At 37.6% G+C, this 21,303-nt stretch overlaps 1 protein-coding gene across 2 annotated transcripts in view; it reads left to right on the forward strand.

Annotated features, from left to right (window-relative positions):
• The window catches only part of syt1a (synaptotagmin Ia), a 67,393-nt gene that overhangs the window by 37,403 nt on the left and 8,687 nt on the right, over window positions 1-21,303 (forward strand). Inside the window, exons 3-6 of one of the 2 annotated variants that reach the window (XM_026209818.1) lie at window positions 11,133-11,305; window positions 15,386-15,502; window positions 19,699-19,866; window positions 20,703-20,870. In XM_026209818.1, the coding sequence (XP_026065603.1) occupies window positions 11,133-11,305; window positions 15,386-15,502; window positions 19,699-19,866; window positions 20,703-20,870 (626 nt within the window). Of the gene's footprint in view, window positions 1-11,132; window positions 11,306-15,376; window positions 15,503-19,698; window positions 19,867-20,702; window positions 20,871-21,303 lie in introns of both variants that reach the window. The other variant, XM_026209817.1, reaches the window with a different exon arrangement.

A 21,303-nucleotide genomic window follows, 5' to 3' on the forward strand; every position in this document is an offset into this window, starting at 1 on the left:
GCATGAACTAGCTTTTCTGCATCAAAAACAGGTTTCGTAGCTTGGCGATGTTTCTAAGATAAGAAGTAAAGTAGCTACAAATCAAAAAGAAACTCCATAAAATTTGGCAAACTAATAAACCTATTCTGTTAATATCCAGCTACCTTCTAATGCAGCATTAGAACCAAAATTCAGTCTCATTTGACACTGAAAATGAAACCCTGAATGGCATTGATTGAGCCCCCGAATGGATACATTTTTTCTTTTTTCGAGACATTTTTTCTAAGCTGTAATGAATAAGAAGGGCTCAAAAATCTTAACCTCAAATGTTGCTTAGCTAATTTCTCAACACTTTTATAAGCATGTTTTGTTTTGTTTTGTTTCCACAACTGACAACCAGCCCACTACAGTATTGTGTTAAAGTTAACTGCTGATGGCAGAATTACATTTAGAGCTACATAAAGGATACTGTGCCTGTCATGACACCATTGGCAAGACCTGAGAAAGATCTGAGTCCTCTTCTACACCTACGGTACCTTACTATAGGTGCCTGGTCATTTTACCCATCTCTCTATCTCTCATACTCAATTTCACACATGGAACTCACACTCTCACACACCTACACTTTCACTTCCACTCTTGCTTTCACACTTGGAGACACATTCACCACATTAATTATCACTTTGCCTTCCTGCAGACAACTGTAAAATAAAGGGTTGCTGCATTTGACTCAGACAGATATACCCCTACTGAGATCCAGCCAGAAAAAGACACTCCATTAAAGTGGCTTAAATTACTGTTTTAGCCGCCTCCCTCCATCACGCAAATGTCTCCTTGCCAACTGGTGCCTGGGCTGATGAATGTCTTGGGAGATGGGTGCTGTATTGACCGGGGTGTCCAGGAACCCTGACGGACCTGCATTAGTGATGAATAGGCGAGGACAGATGCAGAATACTTGAGCTGTTCTGTGCCAGTATATTCCAGTGTGTTAAAAAAAGTGCAAAGTGCCGCCTGTAAAAGTAAGATGAATGGACCTGTCAAAGTCTGCCATCTAGCACAGAAAAAAACAGAGAAACACAGACAGATGCTGCTTAGTGAGGATAAAAAAGTACTTTACATTAACTCTTCTGCCTTTTTGTCATAGCACTACGTAGGCAAAACATGAAGATGAATACTGTTTGACATCTATTTCCATGTGCTTCTCTGGCACTTTAGGCTCTTTAAAAATACTTTCTTAAAACATACTTTTCACTCACTATTTTAATTTGTTTACTTCGCTGGACTTGCATGCATGGTAGAAATAATTTTTGTCACTTTATTCCCTGAAATGAATGTAAATGAATTCCTGAAATGACCATGTACACCGCTGTCATTTCTAATGATATGTTGTGTTTCATAGCACGTTGTGATGGAAATGACATTATATAGAGTTTTATTTGGTAATAAAATGGCTGACTTTAAGGATAATTTCATAGCTAGCATATATATATATATATATATATATATATATATATATATATATATATATATATATATCCACACAAAGTTAAACAAATTACACCAAGAAACGGACACATAAAAATTCTTTGTTCGTTCTGTTATTTTCCTGTGTTCTTACATTTCTCATATGTCCTGTTGTACACTGACACTGTTTTCTTTTAGGTAAACAATCTTAAAAGAAGAAAATAGTTGGTTGTGGTGGAAATGGGAAATATAATTGTAATAATTCATACTTTTATAATACATTTTCATAATTTAGGAATGAAAGTTTTTGTCTGGCACAAGGGTCAGGCAATAAAAAGGCAATTTAAAAGTAGAAAAAAACTAATGCCCAAAGAAACAAAGAAACACCCAATTACTGCCTGGTACTTCAGACCAAGGATAAATGTAAATGAACAGGCAATTTGTTTTCATTCCAATTTGCACAAAGTCTCAGATGGTCATATATATTCAAAAGGGTTTATCCATAACCTGTGATTACTAACGTTCCCTCAACCCTTGCGGTCACACAACATTACATCCGTTCTGCAGCACCCGTCACAAACGGTCCTGCGTGCAGAATCACTCCGACAGGTAGCTCTCAGTACGCCACACTTGCTTTGTCACGGTCTTTTTTGAGAGCCTTCCCCTCAAGCCTCGAGGCTGGCTGATGGGTTCAACAGTTTGAACCTAACCATCTTGGCTCAGAAATGTCTCTGCACCGCTGCGGTTACATAGCTCGATTGACTCAGAGCATCCAAAGAAAATGACTGTTACACAACAGATCTGGTTATTCTCCCAAAACGCTCTGCAGCTCAAGCTCAAGGCATCTGTTTTTGATGATAATTAACCTAGCCGAGACAGTTATTCAAGACATTATTCAGCTCTGCCACAATTACTATGAACAATGCACACACTCTGTCCAGCCTCTGTAACACTGGGAACCCTTATCCCCAACACAATGCCCCTTTATCTCAGCAAATTTCTGATGTTCTATCAAGCACCACAATCCATGTTCATTTCATTCGTTAAAATGCGAACTTAACTGGCAATGTGCTTTGAACATTAACTTCAAATCGAATTTTATCAATTGCCATTATTGCAAGAAATCTACACGTATTTGCATTTTAATTGGATCGCAGCCATGAAAAACTTATTACAACTTTCTAATGATTTGTCACATTGTTATACACTGATTGGCTCTGTTTCAAACCCTGAGCTGCCTAGCTGTCTACCATCTGCATAGGCAGCTATATTGTAAATGAAATCTTATTAGTGTCTGAATTCAAATGCTTTTTTAGACCGCAGCTCATGAGGGGATCGCAAAAAAAGTCTGACATTAGCATTTTGCTAAGCTGCAACTGGATCGTGTATAATATCCACAAATATTGGGCAAAAGTTAATTTCAATAAACATAAAACCTTTTAAAAATAACTAGAAAATAGTTTCACTAACTTGCTTCAAATATTTATGTATATTTATATACATAATTTAAAATATGTGTATGTTTTGTTGGCTCTTTTGACTTTATTTTGATAAGAAAGTAGAAATCCTGAAATGATCAGCAAAGGATCCCCAAGTCTGGTCTGGAGGTCACCCGACCCAAAATATTTTTACTCTACTAAATTACATAGTAATATTTTTTAAATCAACATTTCTCTTTATTTTGTCCTCATTATAGTAATAACTTTAGCATGTAATCTGTAACTGGCATAAACTACAGTAAATATTGTCTGAAAACATTTAAACCTTTTTTCTAGTTTCTTTTTAAAGATATGTTTCTTTCTGAAAAAAAGGAAAATTTTCCTTAGTTCATAGCAGTGCATTATGAAATTGAGCATACAGTCTGTCACGAGCTAAATCTCTCTCATTTACATTGTATTTATTCCTTTTCCAGTTGCTAAAAATTCACTCATTTTGTCAGTATTTATGTGTATTTGCTGGGAACTCATGACCACGGATGCTCTGTTGGCATGTTCTACTAGCTACAGGAATACCAAGACATGACAAGATGTGAGTCAGGTGTGTATCAGTTGTTTAGCAGGATTGTATTGTTTGTCAGTGTGTAGAAAGCCTCAGTCATAGTCAGCAACAGGAGGCGAATTGGAGCAGAGTGCCAAACACACCATCAGCCAGCAGCCTGACAGATGGAGCAGCTAGCCCTCCCATTCTGATGACCTTTGACCTAGTCCTATCTCCCTCTCGTCCCCTTTCCCTGCTGCCCTAGAGGACGTCTGAAGGTTGCCAGGCCTGTCAGCCCTGCTCCCTTGAAACTGAATTACTGTATGTAAACAAACAAAAATAAAAACCCAGTCCTCTCCGTCTGCCATCTTCGCATTATAAAGCCATTTGAAGAAAGAGATAATCTCATTTAAAACAAGTTAGAACTGCATTACAGTAGTAAACAAACATGAGAAAAGAGACATTTTCCCTGCAGTGTAGACGCTGCTTCAAAATGATATTATATAAAGCTACAGGAAAAACGATTACAATATTACAAAAGATTTATATTTCATATAAATGCTGTTCTTTTGAACTTTCTATTTGTCAAAGGATCTTGGGGGGGGGGGGTTACAGATCTGTATTCAGCATTAATAATAACAAGAAATGTTTCTTGAGCATCAAATCTAAAGGATCATGTGACATTAAAATCACAGGAACAAATATAATAATATATAATATAGTGATATATATATACAGTATATTTGTTCCTGTGATTTTTACAAGAACTGTAAATATACTGTAGTATATTTACAGTATATTTGATCAAATAATTAAAGCTTTGGTGAGCACAGAAGACATTTAAAGAATCTTACCTGCCATTGAATTTTGAGCAGTAGTTTACAACTTGATGTACAATACCATGTGATGAAAACCAGCAACATAGCATTACATTACTAAAAAATAAAAAGTAGATTGTTATTATTTAAGACCCAAGGTACTGTCTTGCTACTGCAACATATAGTGAAGTTTGTTTCTCTCAGTTAGTTGTTCTCTGTGTCTCTCTAAACACATTATCTTGAAAAATGGAGTGACCGATGTCAAATTAGCAGTCAACAGCTGAGAACAGACAAATGAGATGGAGAATGAGGGCTTTGGTTTGTTTTGTTGTCCCTTGTAGCTGCCATCCCTGATATTTTCAGCACCATAATCAATGATATTATCAGTTTTCAGTCAGAGTCTCATCATTGGTGTCACTCACCGTCCGAGCGCTTCGTATATCACAGACCAAATAACAGCATAATCACTAATAACAAGAGATATGATCTGATCTGGAACCTGTTGACAGAGGATATGAGAGGGAGGATATGAATCTGCTTGCAATATCACGTGAACTATTATCACACTTCTCTTTCTTTTTCCATTCAATTATTCTCTTATATGAGTCTCGTGGCATGTTTGGGAAGGACACTGAATGATACGATATTGCTTGGCTGTTCGGCAATGGAATGAAAACCTGATAAAGTTTCTATTCAATATGATATTGAGGTTTTCAAACATTTTGGACTGCTTTTAATATTTTTTTTAGGTTTGTCTCCACCACTATTTACACTTAGTTTTGCAAATAAAAAAGGGGGATAAAATCTGTAGTCCTCATATGGTTAGTGGCCGCTCACCTCCTTTTTAGAATATCAGTTTTGAATACTAGATGAACATCACAATTAATCTAGATCACAATTAATATTCATGAGCCAGGCTCTATTTCAGATTGTTTCTTCACTCCTGAATCTTTACTAAATGGATATTGAAATTACCGCCCATCTGCTGGACTTCTACATAACCACATGGCATGAAAAATCACATCCAAGTAATTTCTCTTAACGCAGAGAGTATCTTTGAAAGAGCGACAGGATTGTCTTTCTCTCACGCTGTATAACATGCTCTAGTACCAGGGTTAATTGACCAACAGCGTGCTGTCAAAACACATTAGTTTGGGTTGCCAGTGTGTGGTGTATTACACCGATGGATCATTTTCCCCCTCTTGGCCCATGTGCTCACAATCACGGCGCTCTCTCAGTCAAATCATGCCTGGTAAGACATTGAGTTTCTCATTCCATTTTGGCGTGTTAACAAGTGTGAGTGTGGGTAACTGGGCCCTGTGGCATGTCGCCTAGGGATAGATCATGTTACTGTTAGCGTCATGTTAGCAGGCAACAAAACCTCGCTGGTCAGAGACACTAACATTACATTCTGATCAGACAAACAGCAGGGTAATGAGCCCCAGGCTGCAGAAGAGAATCCCAGCATGGTGCCATTACTGCTGATAAAATTGACTATTTATTGATTCATATATTTGTTTAGCTTGAAGAATAATTTAATGACTCGTGAAAACATGTTTAAGTTACCCTAAATTTCACCTTACAGTCAGAAATGAAAAACATAAAATAATAATAATTACAAATATGTGTAGAAATTAGATTTTACATAAAGAAAAATAAGTTTTTTTCACACCTTTAATTTGTTTTGTTGTTTATTTTATTTTATTTGAAAAGATTTTCTTTCATATACAGTATGTCGCTACTATTTATTTTTTTAATCTGATTAAATTAAAAGGCACGGCTAAAACATGGTGTATAAATACTTCATTTAAATAATTTTGCAATATTGAGAATTGTGTGATAATATAATTAACAATTTTGCATAATAATGAGAAATGTGAATTGGGAGAGAAATGAACTTAATTTTCATGAAAATAATGGCACTGTGCAAAAAATAGAATTAATTAAATAGACTTCCATTTTTTTGTCCATTTTAATTTTTTCTTCATTTTAACGTTTCATGAGATTCACTGTGTTCCTTTTACATAAGTATATTATTATTATTATTATTATTATTATTATTATTATTATTATTTGGGTGTTTGTGAAAATGTATTTCCATATTTAAAATCCCGTTGCATATTAGGTAGTTCAACCAGCACCTAAGTACTTGAATAAGATCATAAATTAGAAATAATTGTGTTTAAGTAAACTAAGTTGAGTAAACTCATTGTGAGAATTCTGTCAAATGCAGAATAAAGTACAATCATGCACATGCAATGAAGTACATTCATTTTTACAATGTTTTCATGAGTCATAGTTATAAATGCGGTACCAAAACTCTTTCACTCCTGCACTGCAAACGGAAATAGGACATTCTTTTGTAAATCTAAGATGCCAATCTCAGAGTCATTATTGTCTCGATTCCCTGGCATGGCTTCCCAAAGCAGCTTGGTAAGATTTTTGTATGAGCCCAGTCTGATAAGTCTGATGCTGTATTCTTTTGTCACGGAAAAGGTGGCGAGCGCTCAAGATCTTATTCACACACTCGATTGGATGAGGTCAAGCCAGAAGTTCTCTCGCTTCCTTGAAAGCAGAAGTGAGATGGCAGATTTTCTTTGGCATCCACCTCCTGTTCTAAGCTGTGTTTGGCTTTGAATTGTGTTCTGGATTTGAATAATGTTCCTCTCTGTGCAGTCACACAGTCCAGCTACAAAACCTCATTTTGTGCTCCCTGTTGAGGGTTTGTGTGTGCATGTGCAGAGCGGAACGAGAGATAGCTGCTTAAAGTTGAAGAGCACATGCTTGATCCGCAATCCCAAAGGACACTTACACAATTGAGTTAATTAGAAAATGTTTCTATTGCTTTATGGGTCTTGGGTTCTTTTAATTAAGAAACACAAAAGTGTCTTTCAGAGTAAGACATTTCCTCGATTGAGAAGATAAGCACTCTGGTTTATTGCGTTGGACGGCGCAACATTAGACTTATTTGCATCTATTAGTGCTCAGCCAATGCAATTTTCTTTCTAAACAACTAAGCAAGATATGAGAAGCATTTCCTTTTTATTGCTACCGCAGACTGTGTGATTAAAAATACAGCTAACGTACTCATAGCAGTCAATTTACTCAGACTCAAGCTGTGCTTGTTGTATTAAACATAATTTTTTCATAAGCTTTCATTATAAAAGTGTCAGAATTAATCAGTGTCTGCTGAAGCACTAAATGGTTCTCATCAATGACCTTTACAGACCTTTAATATGAGCTCACAGAATCCTGTATCCCTTGGACCAAAGAGGTTTTTAATCGTGTTTTTACAGTATGTTTTTCTAAATATTCAAAAGTTCTAGTTACATGTTAGATATAGCTTCAGTTACTAATTAGCTACTACTACATTTGAGTGTTTACTGTTGTACACATTTGCATTATCAACTCACTATTTCCTTGTTTGATACTGTAAAGCTGCTTTGACAATCTGAGTTGTATAAAGCTCTACATAAATAATTGACTAATCAGACATTAAATATACTGCATTCTATTCAACCCCAAGTCGGAACAAAGTCAAACTTTTAACACTCAACTTTAAATGGAATGCTGCATTACTTTGCACATTCTTTTGCTTTTTATTAAATTGAATTTTTTTTTTTTTTATTGTCTACATCGCGATGTCACCATGGTGATACAAAATTATACTCCCTCATCTTGGCAAAATCTCTGACTTGTGTACTGACAGATTTCACATGGCATTCAACTGCACATTTTAAAGTACAACACTGAATGAAACCTAGCAATATAAGCTTGCATGACACAGCTGTCAAGACACGTCTAACAATGATAGCACTCCAAGAAAACTAATGGAGCACTGGCTGGTCTAAGCCCAGGACGGCTCAGTGCTTTGTGCAGTTTGAGTCCCATGTGGCAGGGTTTGCTTTAGAAGATGAAAGGGGCTCTTTATTCCCTCAGCAGGTTGATATTAAGGCCAGTGGTGGAGAAAAAAGTGTGGGCCAAAGAGCAAGTTTGAACAGGTATGAATGAGGGGTCTAATGCTAGACAAGCTTCAGGTGCAATTATGGTCTAAGCCGCAAGCTTTCAAAGAAGATGCGGGGCAACTGACAAATAAGAGTTGCCTTTAAGATGGCTGACAGATTCTTCTCTGTTTGAAAAGAGTTGAAATGACAGGGCTTTGGAAAAAAGCTTTTTGAGGCCAAGTTGGGGTGTGGTGGGGGTGGGGATGTGGGTTGTTTATTTATCCTTATTTTTATTTTCATGTCTCTTAACATGCTGAAATGTTATGCTAAATAAGCAAAACTCAGCTTTTCAAGATATCAACCAATTAGATTTTAATGTCAACATGAGACACTATTCATGAACCAGTTTTGCTGATAATATGATGTAAAAAGGATTTAAAAATGAGAAATGTTATTCTTGTCTTAATGCATTTGAGAGAAACACACTACAGGTCCCTGTTAATTGCTCTTTATTTTGAATGAACCATCTGGAAACATACTTTATGTCTGTCCATTTGATTATTATATTGATCTATTATTGTTTTTTTTAAAAGGATATAGTGATGCAGTCAAATGAAGGGTGTTGTGCTAAGAAGAAAAAAAAATCTAAGGAAAAAGTGGAGGATTGTCATCTCCATTACCTCAGCCAATTTGAGGCCGTGGGCTGATGATCCCAAAGTTACTTTAGACTATCACTCACTGTTTTTCTTCAGAGGAGAGTGCTTATCGATTTTGTCAACAGCCGATTGATTTTTCTTTCTCTCTTTCTTTCTCACTCTTTATCTTCCCCCATCACTTTCTCTTCAGACCTTGCTGTGGGAAATGTGTCCTGTGATAGCAAGTCTAACCCTTTTGGGAGACAAAGATGCTAGCATTTATTTAAATAGTTCTCTACTGCCAATTCAAATATAAAGTCCTCACACCACGATAAGAGAAACAGCAGATGCTTCAAACTGAGGACATTTAGGGGGAAAGGCTGTCAGGATATTAGATGTGTTCCAAATGCCCCCTATTCTGGAGGGAATTTATTTTCAAATATAAATTGGGTAAAACTTACCGAAAAGGGTGACCAGATCAAATTTTACTCAAAATACAAATTTTCGTTGCCATTGCGTGATTAGTGGAGTGGATGTGGAGACAAAACAAAACAAAACGCCAGTCATGAATTAGAAGCACAGGACAAGGATTTGTAAAGAAAAATGTTGGAAGTTTTCAATATAAGCCCAAGAGGAGACTGGTTTTCCTTTGCTAAAGTAAGAAAACTTTGATTTCCTTTGCTCCTGCATTTCTCAGAGGCGTACACACGACACATATGTCCTACAGTATGTCATCCGCCTCCAGTGAGAAAAAAAGTGTTTATTATATTTGAAATATGGATATTTATCTTACAAAACTGCATGAATTCGCTACAGAATGCCTGTATTCACCCCCCAGAGCTGTGTGACATTTTATCACAGATGCGCGCACTTTATTTCACGTCTTCTAAACTGTTGACAACAAACACCCGCTTACCCCCATTGAAACCCGCTAACCCTTAAAGCACAGGCTACTTTTAATTTTTGGTGGAACTAACCCTTTAAGTACATTTAACTCCCAAATTTCCATAAGAATGGATAATCAAGATTTAATCTAATTCAAATTCTACCAAAAAAATGCCCTTTTATTTCTTCCAATTTTCAGGTGGAATATGACCTTGGCAGTTTTCTTGAGATGTACTATAAGTTTGAGTGCTTGCTAGTTTCCCAAAAGCAGAATACAAGATGTGTTTCGTGCACTGGAGCCTGACATTATTTATACAGTCCTTGACTCTGCATTGTCCCAGAGCAAATCAAGCACATTCAGATCTGGAGTGGAAAAATCTGCTGCTTTTCTGGAGAAATCCGCTTCCCTGAAAGTTGTCAATCAGTTGCCAGGTGTTTGTTGTGTTGTGAGCAAAAGCCGTAATTACTGTAAGAGTCTCTGAATGCAGAATTCTTCCACCACATCTGTCTACCAATTATTCCCAGTAAATGTTGGTTCGAGGAGGAAGCTTCTTCCACGTCTCGAAAACTGACATTCCCAAATCTGGTGCTTGTGCTCTGTTGTTGACGCATGCAGTTTTAGTCCTGCTGTATAGAGGCATCGCTCTTTCTCTTGGCAGGAGGCTGTTAATCTTGTCGAAAAGCTGAGGAGCCTGATTGTCCACCCCTGACAGCTCTCGCTGGAGTTCGGAGCTGTATTTATAAAGTCATGACCAGAAGACGAAATACTAGTTTCTGTTATTCTAACACAGTCCATCACTATGCTGCACAGATGTAAATTGCTCACAATATTTTTAAAACAAGATTTTAGAGGCTAAGCAATTTGGTCAGTGTGCATAAATTCTTGAATGTTAAGTTCAAACCTTATTAAGCAACATACTTTTTGGAGTATTTTCGTTCTGTTCATTTGGTTCCATGCTATCCTTGACAATCAAATAAATCCACCACTGAGCTGGATTGCTTTAACAATGTCAAGTTCAAAATGTCTTCCAAGAATGATCAAATGGCAAGTTGTGAATGCCAGCAGCTCCTATTTTTAACTAAATTGGCTGATTACTCTCACTAGAGCCATTTCTCTGTGAGCGAATATTGTTAACCCTGTGTGACCAGCAGACATGAAGGTCTCCAGCCAATTGATCAAAGAGTTTCAAACAACAGACTGAAACTTTTCATCATTTTCACTTCTCGCCTGTTGTGTTTCCTCATTGCTCTTGGAAGATATTGAAACGTAAAGCACATGGCTGTTTGGAATCTTGTCAGCTCAGTCCATTCGAAAGTTTAATAAGGAGAAAGTTGAATAAATGAATGGTTATCTCAAGATTTAAATTCTGAGAGTTACAAATGTAGTGTATAAGTACATTTAGTTTTCTTGTGTGTTTTTGTCTACACAGTGCCATCATGGGCCATCGTCGCCATTGCATTTGTTGCTGTTGTACTAGTTGTTTCCTGCTGCTTCTGCATCTGCAAAAAGTGGATTTTCAAGAAGAAGAACAAGAAAAAGGGCAAAGACAAGGGCAAGAATGCAATCAACATGAAAGACGTCAATGACGGTATCAAAACCGAGGTAAATAAAAAAACAAAGTGCTGTTTGATTAGCCTTGTTCTTTAGTCATCAGAGGTTGCATGATATATTTATTTCCTTAAGTATTATTGTATTAATGCACGATGCAAATTAAGAATGTTCATAAGACAACTCTAGATGGAGTCATCTGTTGATGATGTTGTTTCACAGCTTACTTTAATTGCAGGACTGCAAAACCTGGGCATGCTAACGGTTCATAAAAGTATTATGTTTTTTTTCTGTTTTTAGCTTAATTCACTTTGTAGGGTTGCATACTGTATGTGCTATGAAGTGGTATCAACCCAGAGAAATGACAGTATATAATGAAAACAATAGGAGAAAGAACATTAATGCAACACATTTGTTCTCACATTCCCACAAATTATATGGAACACTGGCACTTTAACCCTAGTTAGCATGCTAATTGCATTAACATGTTCGCAATAGTACACTTCTACCAGAGTAATTGAAAAAGTCAGCTTAATTTGCGGTGTAAGGATGCTGGCTTTGAGACCATGCCAAGACCACTCAGATCCCAAATTAGAGACATTGATTTTCAAGCACAAAACACAGTGAAGAGGAACAGACACAGATAATTAACAACACTCTTTAAAAGAAATTCAGAATGTCACAGTTTATCAGCCTCAAACCAAATGCAAACAGATATACTATAGCTGAACCATATGATGTTTACCCAACAACAGCTGGAAGATTATCTGAAGACCATCTTGGTCAGGTTAGGAGACCAGCTAAACCAGCTAAGGCTAACACACTAACTCATTTAACCTGTTGTTTTTAGCAACACCTAAATATAGATTGTAATACCCATGCTAAATGGATAAAAATGAGAGGTTAATGAATCGTCACTCTTACTTAGCCAATTAGTGCAGGTATTGAGAATGATACACAACAATCAGGATGTACAGAGTACAAAGTCATGCACAACAAACAACTTTTGTTGTATGGCTAACAGATGGAGCTTTGAGCTTCTCAGCAGTCATTTCTCCTGGTGTGCCCGGACTCATGTAGTCACCTTTGTGTGTGGTTGTTTTAATTTGTGTCTCTTCCTTCCATGTCCTCCTTATCTATGTTTTGTCTGATGACTTTGCGGGATTGCCACTGGCGGTAGGTTCCCAATTGCTGTTGGATCTTCTATAGCCTGCTGCAATGACTTGTAATAGCCTCTTGACAACAGGTTTATTCTAGTAAAATATATGTTACTATGCATACAGTACATGTATATCTACAATATATATATATATATGTGTGTGTGTGTGTGTGTGTGTGTTTGTGTGTAAGTCTACATATACACATATATATGAAGTGAGAAAATGCATTTGGGTACGCAAGGCTGAACACCATTGATTTCTCACTTCTTATTTGAGGTCCTAAACAGAAGATTATAATTTCTCCAGTGTAAAAAATAAAAATAAAGTTACTGAGGAGACTGTTAAAGTACGGACTGCCCTTGGCCATATTATTAGTACTAATCTGGGTAGGGTTGCACCAGCCATTCGTAGGTTCTAACTTAAATTACATTAGAATGTTAGACCCACACTAGAAGCTTAGTAACTACTAGTTAGTTTGTAACTAAATCAATACATTATTTGGTTGCACCAGTTGTTCGTAATGCAGGACTTAGCTAATAGTTTGTAAGCTCTCTCCGTCAAATAATGCATAGTCGCATGTGATGTTTACCCTAAATGATCCAATAGAAGCCTTCAAATACGTGAGCAGAACTTGTTTAAATGCAATTTATCCTTCATTCTGACTTCCGTTTTCTCCAGTAACTAACGGTAAAAATAAGTTTCCATTAAAAATGATACTTAATCATAAATAACATTATAGTCTATAGCAGGGTTATCTTGCTCTGGAGTTTAGCTCCAACCCTGATCAAAACATTGATTAGCATGCTCATGTGTGTTTGACTAGGGTTAGAGCTAAACTCTGCAGTGCATTGGCCCTCCAGGGCAAGATTTGAATAACCCTGGCCTATAGGTAAGCCATCATATATGTCTAAAGGATTGGTATTTTATTCCAACAGTTACTCCTGACTGGAGGCTTCCAAAATGTTTTGGTTTATACATAGTTACGTTTCAACTAAGTTTAATGGTCCAAAGAAAAGCTATTTAGTAGTGTGTAACTTATTTGCATCGAAACTAGGCTAAATTGTAATTTGCATACAGCTGGTGCAACTGGCCCCTGATCCACTAGAAATTAAAATTTAAAAATGTCCTGGAGGAGAACAGCACCCCCCTCATTAGCAGGACAAATTTGTTCAAGAAGCAATTTTCGAACATGAGGACCAGACTGATCTTCATTTGGATGACATGTTTTTTAAGAACACTTTTGCCAGTCAGATGGAAAGGGTATCAATAAAGGACACTCACAGCTGCATACTAACTGGTTTTTAACTGGTTCAATGAAAGTTAATATTAAGCAAGATTTAAAAGCATGTTTTTTACTGAATAATGGCTTAATATTTCATCACAGTGCCGTCATGTGACTCTCAATATAGTGTCTGAGTCCTATGGACCACTGTTGTGGTGTTTTGTTTTAGTCAGTTTTTGGCTTTACCAGCCTTTAATTCCCATCCACTTTCATTATACGGAAAAGAGCAGCTCATGTGTCCTGCTAAACATCTCCTTTTGCTTTCTGCTGGAAAAATAAAGTTATTCGGGTTTGGAACAACAACAACATGAGGGTGGATAAATAATTTCTGGATGAACTATGTCTTTAAAGGCACCACAAGACTTAACAAGCACCCCAAAGTGCTTGTTGAATTGTGAAAATAGTCTGGTACTCATAAGGAGACATGAGAGTCAAGAAATCAATTTTGTTCAGCCTTTTGCTTTCACACTTGTTACCCAACAACTAATAAGACTCTGTAAACATTATATCCCTCCCACCAACACCTTCTGCTGGCATGATGCTTACAGCTTCCATGAGTGTGGTTTTTATCAGCAAAAGCTAAGGGTCATGACAATGCCACTGTGTGTGGAAGATCACAGAGAATGAGGGTCAATATACGAGCACTCTTCTTGAGAACCTGAATGCCCTGCATGCTTTACCGATGAGCAAGACTGCCCTTTCGGAAGGCAACTATTTCACAGTGAATGAACTGAGAGCTGAGTTTGCCTCGAAAATCGCATGCTTTCCAGCGACAACAAACCTCCCTCAACATCCCCTTAACACTGCCACCGTCTTAAACTCAAGCTAGCTACGGAGCTAATGCCGCACCATCCACAACATTTACCCACTGATTCGTTGATGCCAGAGAATGTTCTGCCTGAAATAACATAAAGGACAATGTATTGTACAATGTATTTCTTAAGAACATCTGTCTGATCATCTTGTCTAGGGTTGGTGGTATGACAAGCAACTATACATGTAATTTTTTTTATCACAGTACCGGTATATATATATATATATATATATATATATATATATATATATATATATATATATATATATATATATATATATATATATATATATATATATATATATATATATATATATAAACATGTTTGTCATTGCTGTTTTTTTACAAATTTTGACAGCATCATACGTTGATTATTACGAAGATTTTCATAAAAAATGCATCTGACATCTGACAATACATCTGACAACTGTGCAGAAACTTTTCATAATCCTAACGTGGGCTTAAATATTTAATATAATATAATATAAATACCACTGGTTGGAAGAGCCAAGTTCTAAGCCATTGTAAAATAGCCATAACCAGCACCATATGTGCAGCCAATACCACCCAGCCCTAGCCTTTCCTTTCCCACCAGTCTAAATTGCTTGCACTCATTCAGTTCATCTTCTTGCAACTCTTTTCACAATAGCAGATCATAGGAGAGAAGGGGGTTCACAGCCCAAGTCTAGTGCATCACTGAGCATGTCATGGTCTTAATCGCTGTGGTGTTTTAGAGCTTGCTCCCCCCCTAATAGAGGTGCGGTTGAAGAGCAGGCTGGTCCAGGGCTGGCCCGGCGCTCTGGCGAGGGCAATCGGGCAGCGCCAGCGTTGGGCCGAAAGGACTGACTGTTAGTGGGTGTCTCCTTCAGGCCTTGAAGGATGAGGATGATGCGGAAACAGGGCTGACGGATACAGAGAAAGAAGTGGAGCCTAAGGAAGAAGAGAAACTTGGCAAATTACAGTATTCCTTGGATTACAATTTCACAGAGAATACGGTAAGGAGCTGTCTCCGAATCACCGTCACTGTGTGTGGTGTTTAGTGAGGTCTTCTTCGTAAGTACAGTGTGTTTGTCTGTCAAATTGTAACCAGCTCCAATTAAATAATGCTCATTCCTCTACGCCTTAAGGTTATTCAGCGTGTCTCTTTAGCATAATTGAATGATCACTGTAAACTCTGTGTTTAAAAAAAGACATACTGAAAATGTGAAGATAGATTACACTTTGAGTGTACGAATCACTTTTCAGAGTAATTTTTATCAGTGTGCTCTATTATTCTGTGCTATCTATGAAAGCCAGAGAAATTCAGACTTAGCATTTCTAAAATAATGCCCTTCATCCTGTAAACTCACCATAGCTGTGAATGTCAAGAGCACATCACAGTAGTTAGATTTGAGTTTGAATCGGATTACTTCCATTCTGACTGAGAGAGGGTGCTGGCTTGTCTTCAACTCTGAGGCTAAGCCGAAATTCATTGGGCGCCTCTTACAAGCGGTTGAGCTTGAAAGACGAGCGAATGCCAGAATAGATACACTTGCTTTTGTCAGATCCTGGGTGACAGATAATTGAAGCTGTGCATAGTCTCATGCTGAGACTGAGCAGAAAAAAAAGATACAAACCTGAAAAAGCCAGTTTATCCACAGTCACACACAAATTCATTTCCGCCTTTTCATTGTATGCCAGCAATATATGTGTATTTAGATGACAAAATGACTGCAAATGACCGGCAATGCTTTAAATTTATGGCATAATAGAGTTTTAAGAACAAAAACGAGATGTTCAAGATACTGCATTTGTTCTATTCTTCTGCCGTGTAACAAAATATTTCAGATATCTGTTTAGGTTTACTGAAGTATTCATAGGAGGTATAAGAATGTGAGGATAAAATGCAGCATGAACACAAAAGAGCAAATTCACTCAAAAATTGAGTAATTTTTTGTGCTCTGTATTTTAGCAAAAAAACCCTACAACATGTTTAATAACCACCTGCAAAAAAAAGCAGAAGATGCAAAGAAAAAAGAAAAGAGCAGGAGATGCAAAGAAATCCACATCAACCTGACCCAGATTCAACCCACAGACTCACTCATACCCATAGACACAAGTGTATCTCCACCCTTCGTGCCGACAGGAAATATATGTGCTTCTTTCCCGTCTGCCTTTAAATAAAGCTGAGTATCGCTTCAGGGAGACTCAGAGGACTGGGAGATTTTTCTGCAACTCTTGTCCTTTCTAAAGGGGAAAGGTTCCAGGGAGCTCAGCTAAACTCTGGGTTTGTTTAGAGGCAATCTGGACCTTTCCAACCCTACTGAGCAAGGGTAAAAATAGAAAAGTACAAAACATGGCATTCACAAAACCACACAGCACAATATCACGGAATCCAGGCCGGCTCCTTGGGGAGACAGAGAGACAGGGTGCAGATAAGGGCGATGTTATTAATGAGGATAGAAAAAAAGATATGCATTGAACTGTGAATCCACACGTTCACTGATGTGGTTCATTGCAATCGTGGCCTGTTTTCTAATACATTCCAGGTATTTTAAGGACAGGAAACCCCTCTTTGTTCATGCCGAATAACAACCCCCCCTATGAAAATGGTTTTCTCTGAAAAACATTCCAGCAGTAATTAAAGATGACAGCTGAAAGCCTTCATCAGATGAGAGATCGTGAGCACTGCACCCACTGAGGTGAAGTGATACAGCTGAATCTTCCTCCAGCATGTCTTGCATCAGTCTGATTCTTCAGCCAGTGTGAGGTTTTTGTATCCTGCAGAGCGACTGAAGGTTATTCTGGTCAAAGTCTCATCGAAACAATGGCCAAAACAATCGGAGACAGATCCACCCTGACTCATACTGCTGCTGTCGTCCAGATCTATTCTAACTCACAGCACGGAGCTGCTTACAAAAGACTTCTTGTTTAAACTCAAAGATGGCATCACATGTGTTTCACAAACTTCCCGTGAGACCGACAGCAGTGCCACTGACAAATACATTGCATAATTGGGACTAAATGTGCAGTGACATTTGCAACATTTTGCAAGCACAAATTGTGCATTGTCCGTTGTCTATATTACTGTATAGTGATGTGTGAAGCACAGCTCACAGAGAAGTCACTTTTCAAACCAAGCGGCTTTCAATTGCTCAACGCTACAAATTTAGGTGACCAGCATGAACCTGCTGTGAAATCTGCATGGGGGAATATTTTGACCTCACACAAATCTCCACGTTTTGCAGATTCCTCTTGAAATTAATTGATTTAACCTGACAAAATTCAGTGAAAATTGGCAACCACAACTTTAGGTCAACGTGATGAACAATACTCAATTTACTGTGAGTCTGATGTCACGTGTGATTGTTTTCATGTCCAAACTCTCCATCAGATCAAAAATGGTGGTAATATACATTTACAGCTTGTTGTAATACTACTGAAAAATCATGATTCTAACTTTTATTTCCATACCGAAATCTCTGATGGCCAAACGGTGATTCATCTTTTCTGAATCAATAAATTATTGGTGTCAGGAACACTAGAGTTCAGAGACTGTAGTGTACATTGTGAGTTTTTAAAAGCTGAGCTTAAATGTGTGCTATAAATAAATTAAGTAGTTTAGCTAGAATTCTCAATCATAATGGAGTTGGAGGCTTGGAACCGGAAACATTATTAGATATGTCACAACAATAGCATTAATATCAAATACCTTTAAAGAAGTGTTACAATTGTAACACAAGAAGTATTCTCCTGTCGAGTATGAAATGCTAAAGACTGGATTCAGTATATAATACAATTCCACAGTTCCCACAAAGTTAATGGTCATATTTCAGCATGACTGACAAAAGATAACTTTTTGAATGCAGTGATTAAAGGAGCGATGGGCATTATTTGTGGAGCATTTTCTATTCTGCAACAGTTTCTTTCAAAATACAGATGTTTTTCTTTTTTTAGTCCTGTTCGGTTATGTCTGTGTTAGAGCAGTGTTTGTGGGGGTGTTTCTTTCTTGAAGCCAGAAGGTTTTTTTTTTTCGTTTTTTCACGACTACAATGTAAAGCAATAAAACTGTCCAGACCTGAAACCCACCACCATTTAATGAAAAAAATCAAACATTGATACAGCCTGACAGGATATTAAAATCTTTATAGTTCCTTTGTCAAAAAAAAAAAAACCACAAACACAGGATTCTCTGATGGCCCCCATCTAAACCAGAAAAACACTGGCAAAGCTGGTCACTGAATGCAATCCTTCCCGTGGCAGCACAACTGAAGTTTGACAGCTGGTTGGAGAGAGAGAGAAGGTGAGAGGAGAGAGAGAGCTCTACACTCGAGTGCCTGTGTTGACACAGAGATGGGGCGTTTTATGGGAAGCTGATGGGAGCTTGATTGACTGACTCAAGGACCCATGAGGCCATGCAAGGGATATGGTGACTGGCAGGTCAATCAGGACCTCAGCCCAGCCAGCCGGCCAATCAATTATCAGAGCCAATGGGGAGATAGGATCAGCAGTGCGACGCTTGACATGGCCTGACCCCATCGCCTCTTTAATGTTGGGACTGTTTAAAGAGTAATGCAGCCAGGGGGCCTGAAGGACACAACTAATTTACTAATTTTGAGAGTAAAAAAGTTCTCAAAAAGTGAAGACGCATCCACCAAACCATGGGAAAAAATGGGTGGAGAAAAAACCTTATTTGTTGAGACTACCAATGTGAAATGAGAACCACACCTATTATTTGAAAGTAGTGTCGTTTTAGTATTACTTCTATTAATATTTACAATACTAATATTTCCTGTTTTTGTTATTTCAGTTAGTTTCAAGGGCTACATTTCTAATACTTTTAATTTCCCCCTGATATTTATGTGTTAATGTCAACTTTATTATAATAACGTAAGGTTTTTTAATAGTTTTAGTTAACAATAACAACACTGTCTGACAGCTTGAAACCACTACAGTGAACTCCTACAGAATGGTGGTGGGGTGATGGTCCAGACAAAGACTTCACTCCTCTTCAATTTTCGTCCAAAATGTTTGCACGTTGAAAAATAAACATGACCTTACGTCATGTCAATCATGTTTACACACTGCCGCCGAAACTTTCGTCCATCATAAAAAAAAAAATCAATAAATACGAGAAAAAAAACTAAAACTTTTCGGTGTGCAAAGACTTTTACTCAGGATCTCTTTAACTTTGACTTTTGACCCTTCATAGCTCATAGTGGGGATCATCCAAGCAGCAGAGCTCCCTGCCATGGATATGGGTGGCACTTCTGACCCCTATGTAAAGGTCTACCTTCTTCCAGACAAGAAGAAGAAATTTGAGACCAAGGTCCACCGGAAGACGTTGAATCCTGTTTTCAATGAGCAATTCACCTTTAAGGTAGGTCACAAACCTAACAGCGTTATATAATAACAAGCGATTTCTGATTGAATCCATGTGTTCCATGAATCCATGCTCATTCTACTCATACAGTTTATCAAGTTATTTGTGACTACTTCCTCTGGCGTATTAACAAGACAGTAAGTGACATGAGGCGTTGGAGTAATTACATGTAAACATGCAGATGGACTCCTGCAGGTGTCTGTCATCCGGAAAGTAGTATAATTTCTATTTTGAATGTTCAGTAGAGCTTTCCAGTTCGTTTTTATGAGACATCATGCAGCTAGAAAGACCTTTTTGTGTAATTACCGCAGTCAGACCTCTACCTCTTTTAAATTGCTAAGTGAAGTGTTGAATTCTTAAAAGAATTGCAAAAATATAACTAATTCAGGCAAGATGGGTAAAGGACTGTTTGTGTGTTTGGCTCTTGTTTAGCCTAGCACAGTTTCATCTGTGACAAGGTACCTTGAAGACAAGATGCCAACATCGAGAGAGATCAGAAGTGGCTTCATTATTGAAATGAAGAAATTTGAGAGCTGGTGTGTGTGATAGCATCAAAGACAAAATAGCAACCCTTGGGTCTTGTCTCTTTCCCGACCCATCAAGCAGTTTGTCGCCATGTTTGAACAAGTCCTTCGGGATAATGAGTTTTGTCTGAAAAACAGCTCAATTGTAGGTAATCAAGAATCAAATCTCTATCTCTTTGTCTTGCGCGCTCACAATTGTCTTATAGTTTCATCCCAGCATCTCAGTGTTAGAGTCCTATAACTGGAATCGAGAGGGATTAGGCTGGTAGGTATGCATGCAATGAATTTCACACCCTTCTTATCCTGCAGGTTCCCTACATTGAGCTTGGAGGGAAAACTCTGATGATGACGGTATATGATTTTGACCGCTTCTCCAAACATGACGCCATTGGAGACGTGAAGGTGCCCATGAACAAGGTCGACTTTAGTCATGTGACTGAAGAGTGGAGGGACCTCCAGAGCGCTGAGAAAGAAGAGGTAAGAAGCTAACATGGGTGGCAATAACCTGTTTCTGGTTATGTGATTAAATATTAGCATTTGAGCGCATATATCTTTATTGCCTGACCTTGGTTGAAAGTTTGCCAGTTGAGTTGTTCACTAGTAGTGATTCAGTCCACTGAAAGAAAAAAAACATTCATTCACATTCAGATTTGTTTGCTTATCTGGATAAGTTAACACTTACAACACGTAAGTGAGCGAGTCAAAATCTTTTTGGTTTTATTTTTTCTATACAAACATCCCCCATTTGGAGATCCTGTTTGTGTAAAATGAAAGAGTTTGTAGTAGGCTACTCAAATGATACGTCTTCACAGATTTTGAACATAGTAAAATATATAATTTTTTATTTAAAAATAAATGTAACTTTTTTCTAAAATAAGAACAAATGTGCACCTTTACAAGATTTGGTAAA

This window comes from Carassius auratus, chromosome 29 (genome assembly GCF_003368295.1).
Source record: "Carassius auratus strain Wakin chromosome 29, ASM336829v1, whole genome shotgun sequence".
NCBI lineage: Eukaryota > Metazoa > Chordata > Actinopteri > Cypriniformes > Cyprinidae > Carassius > Carassius auratus.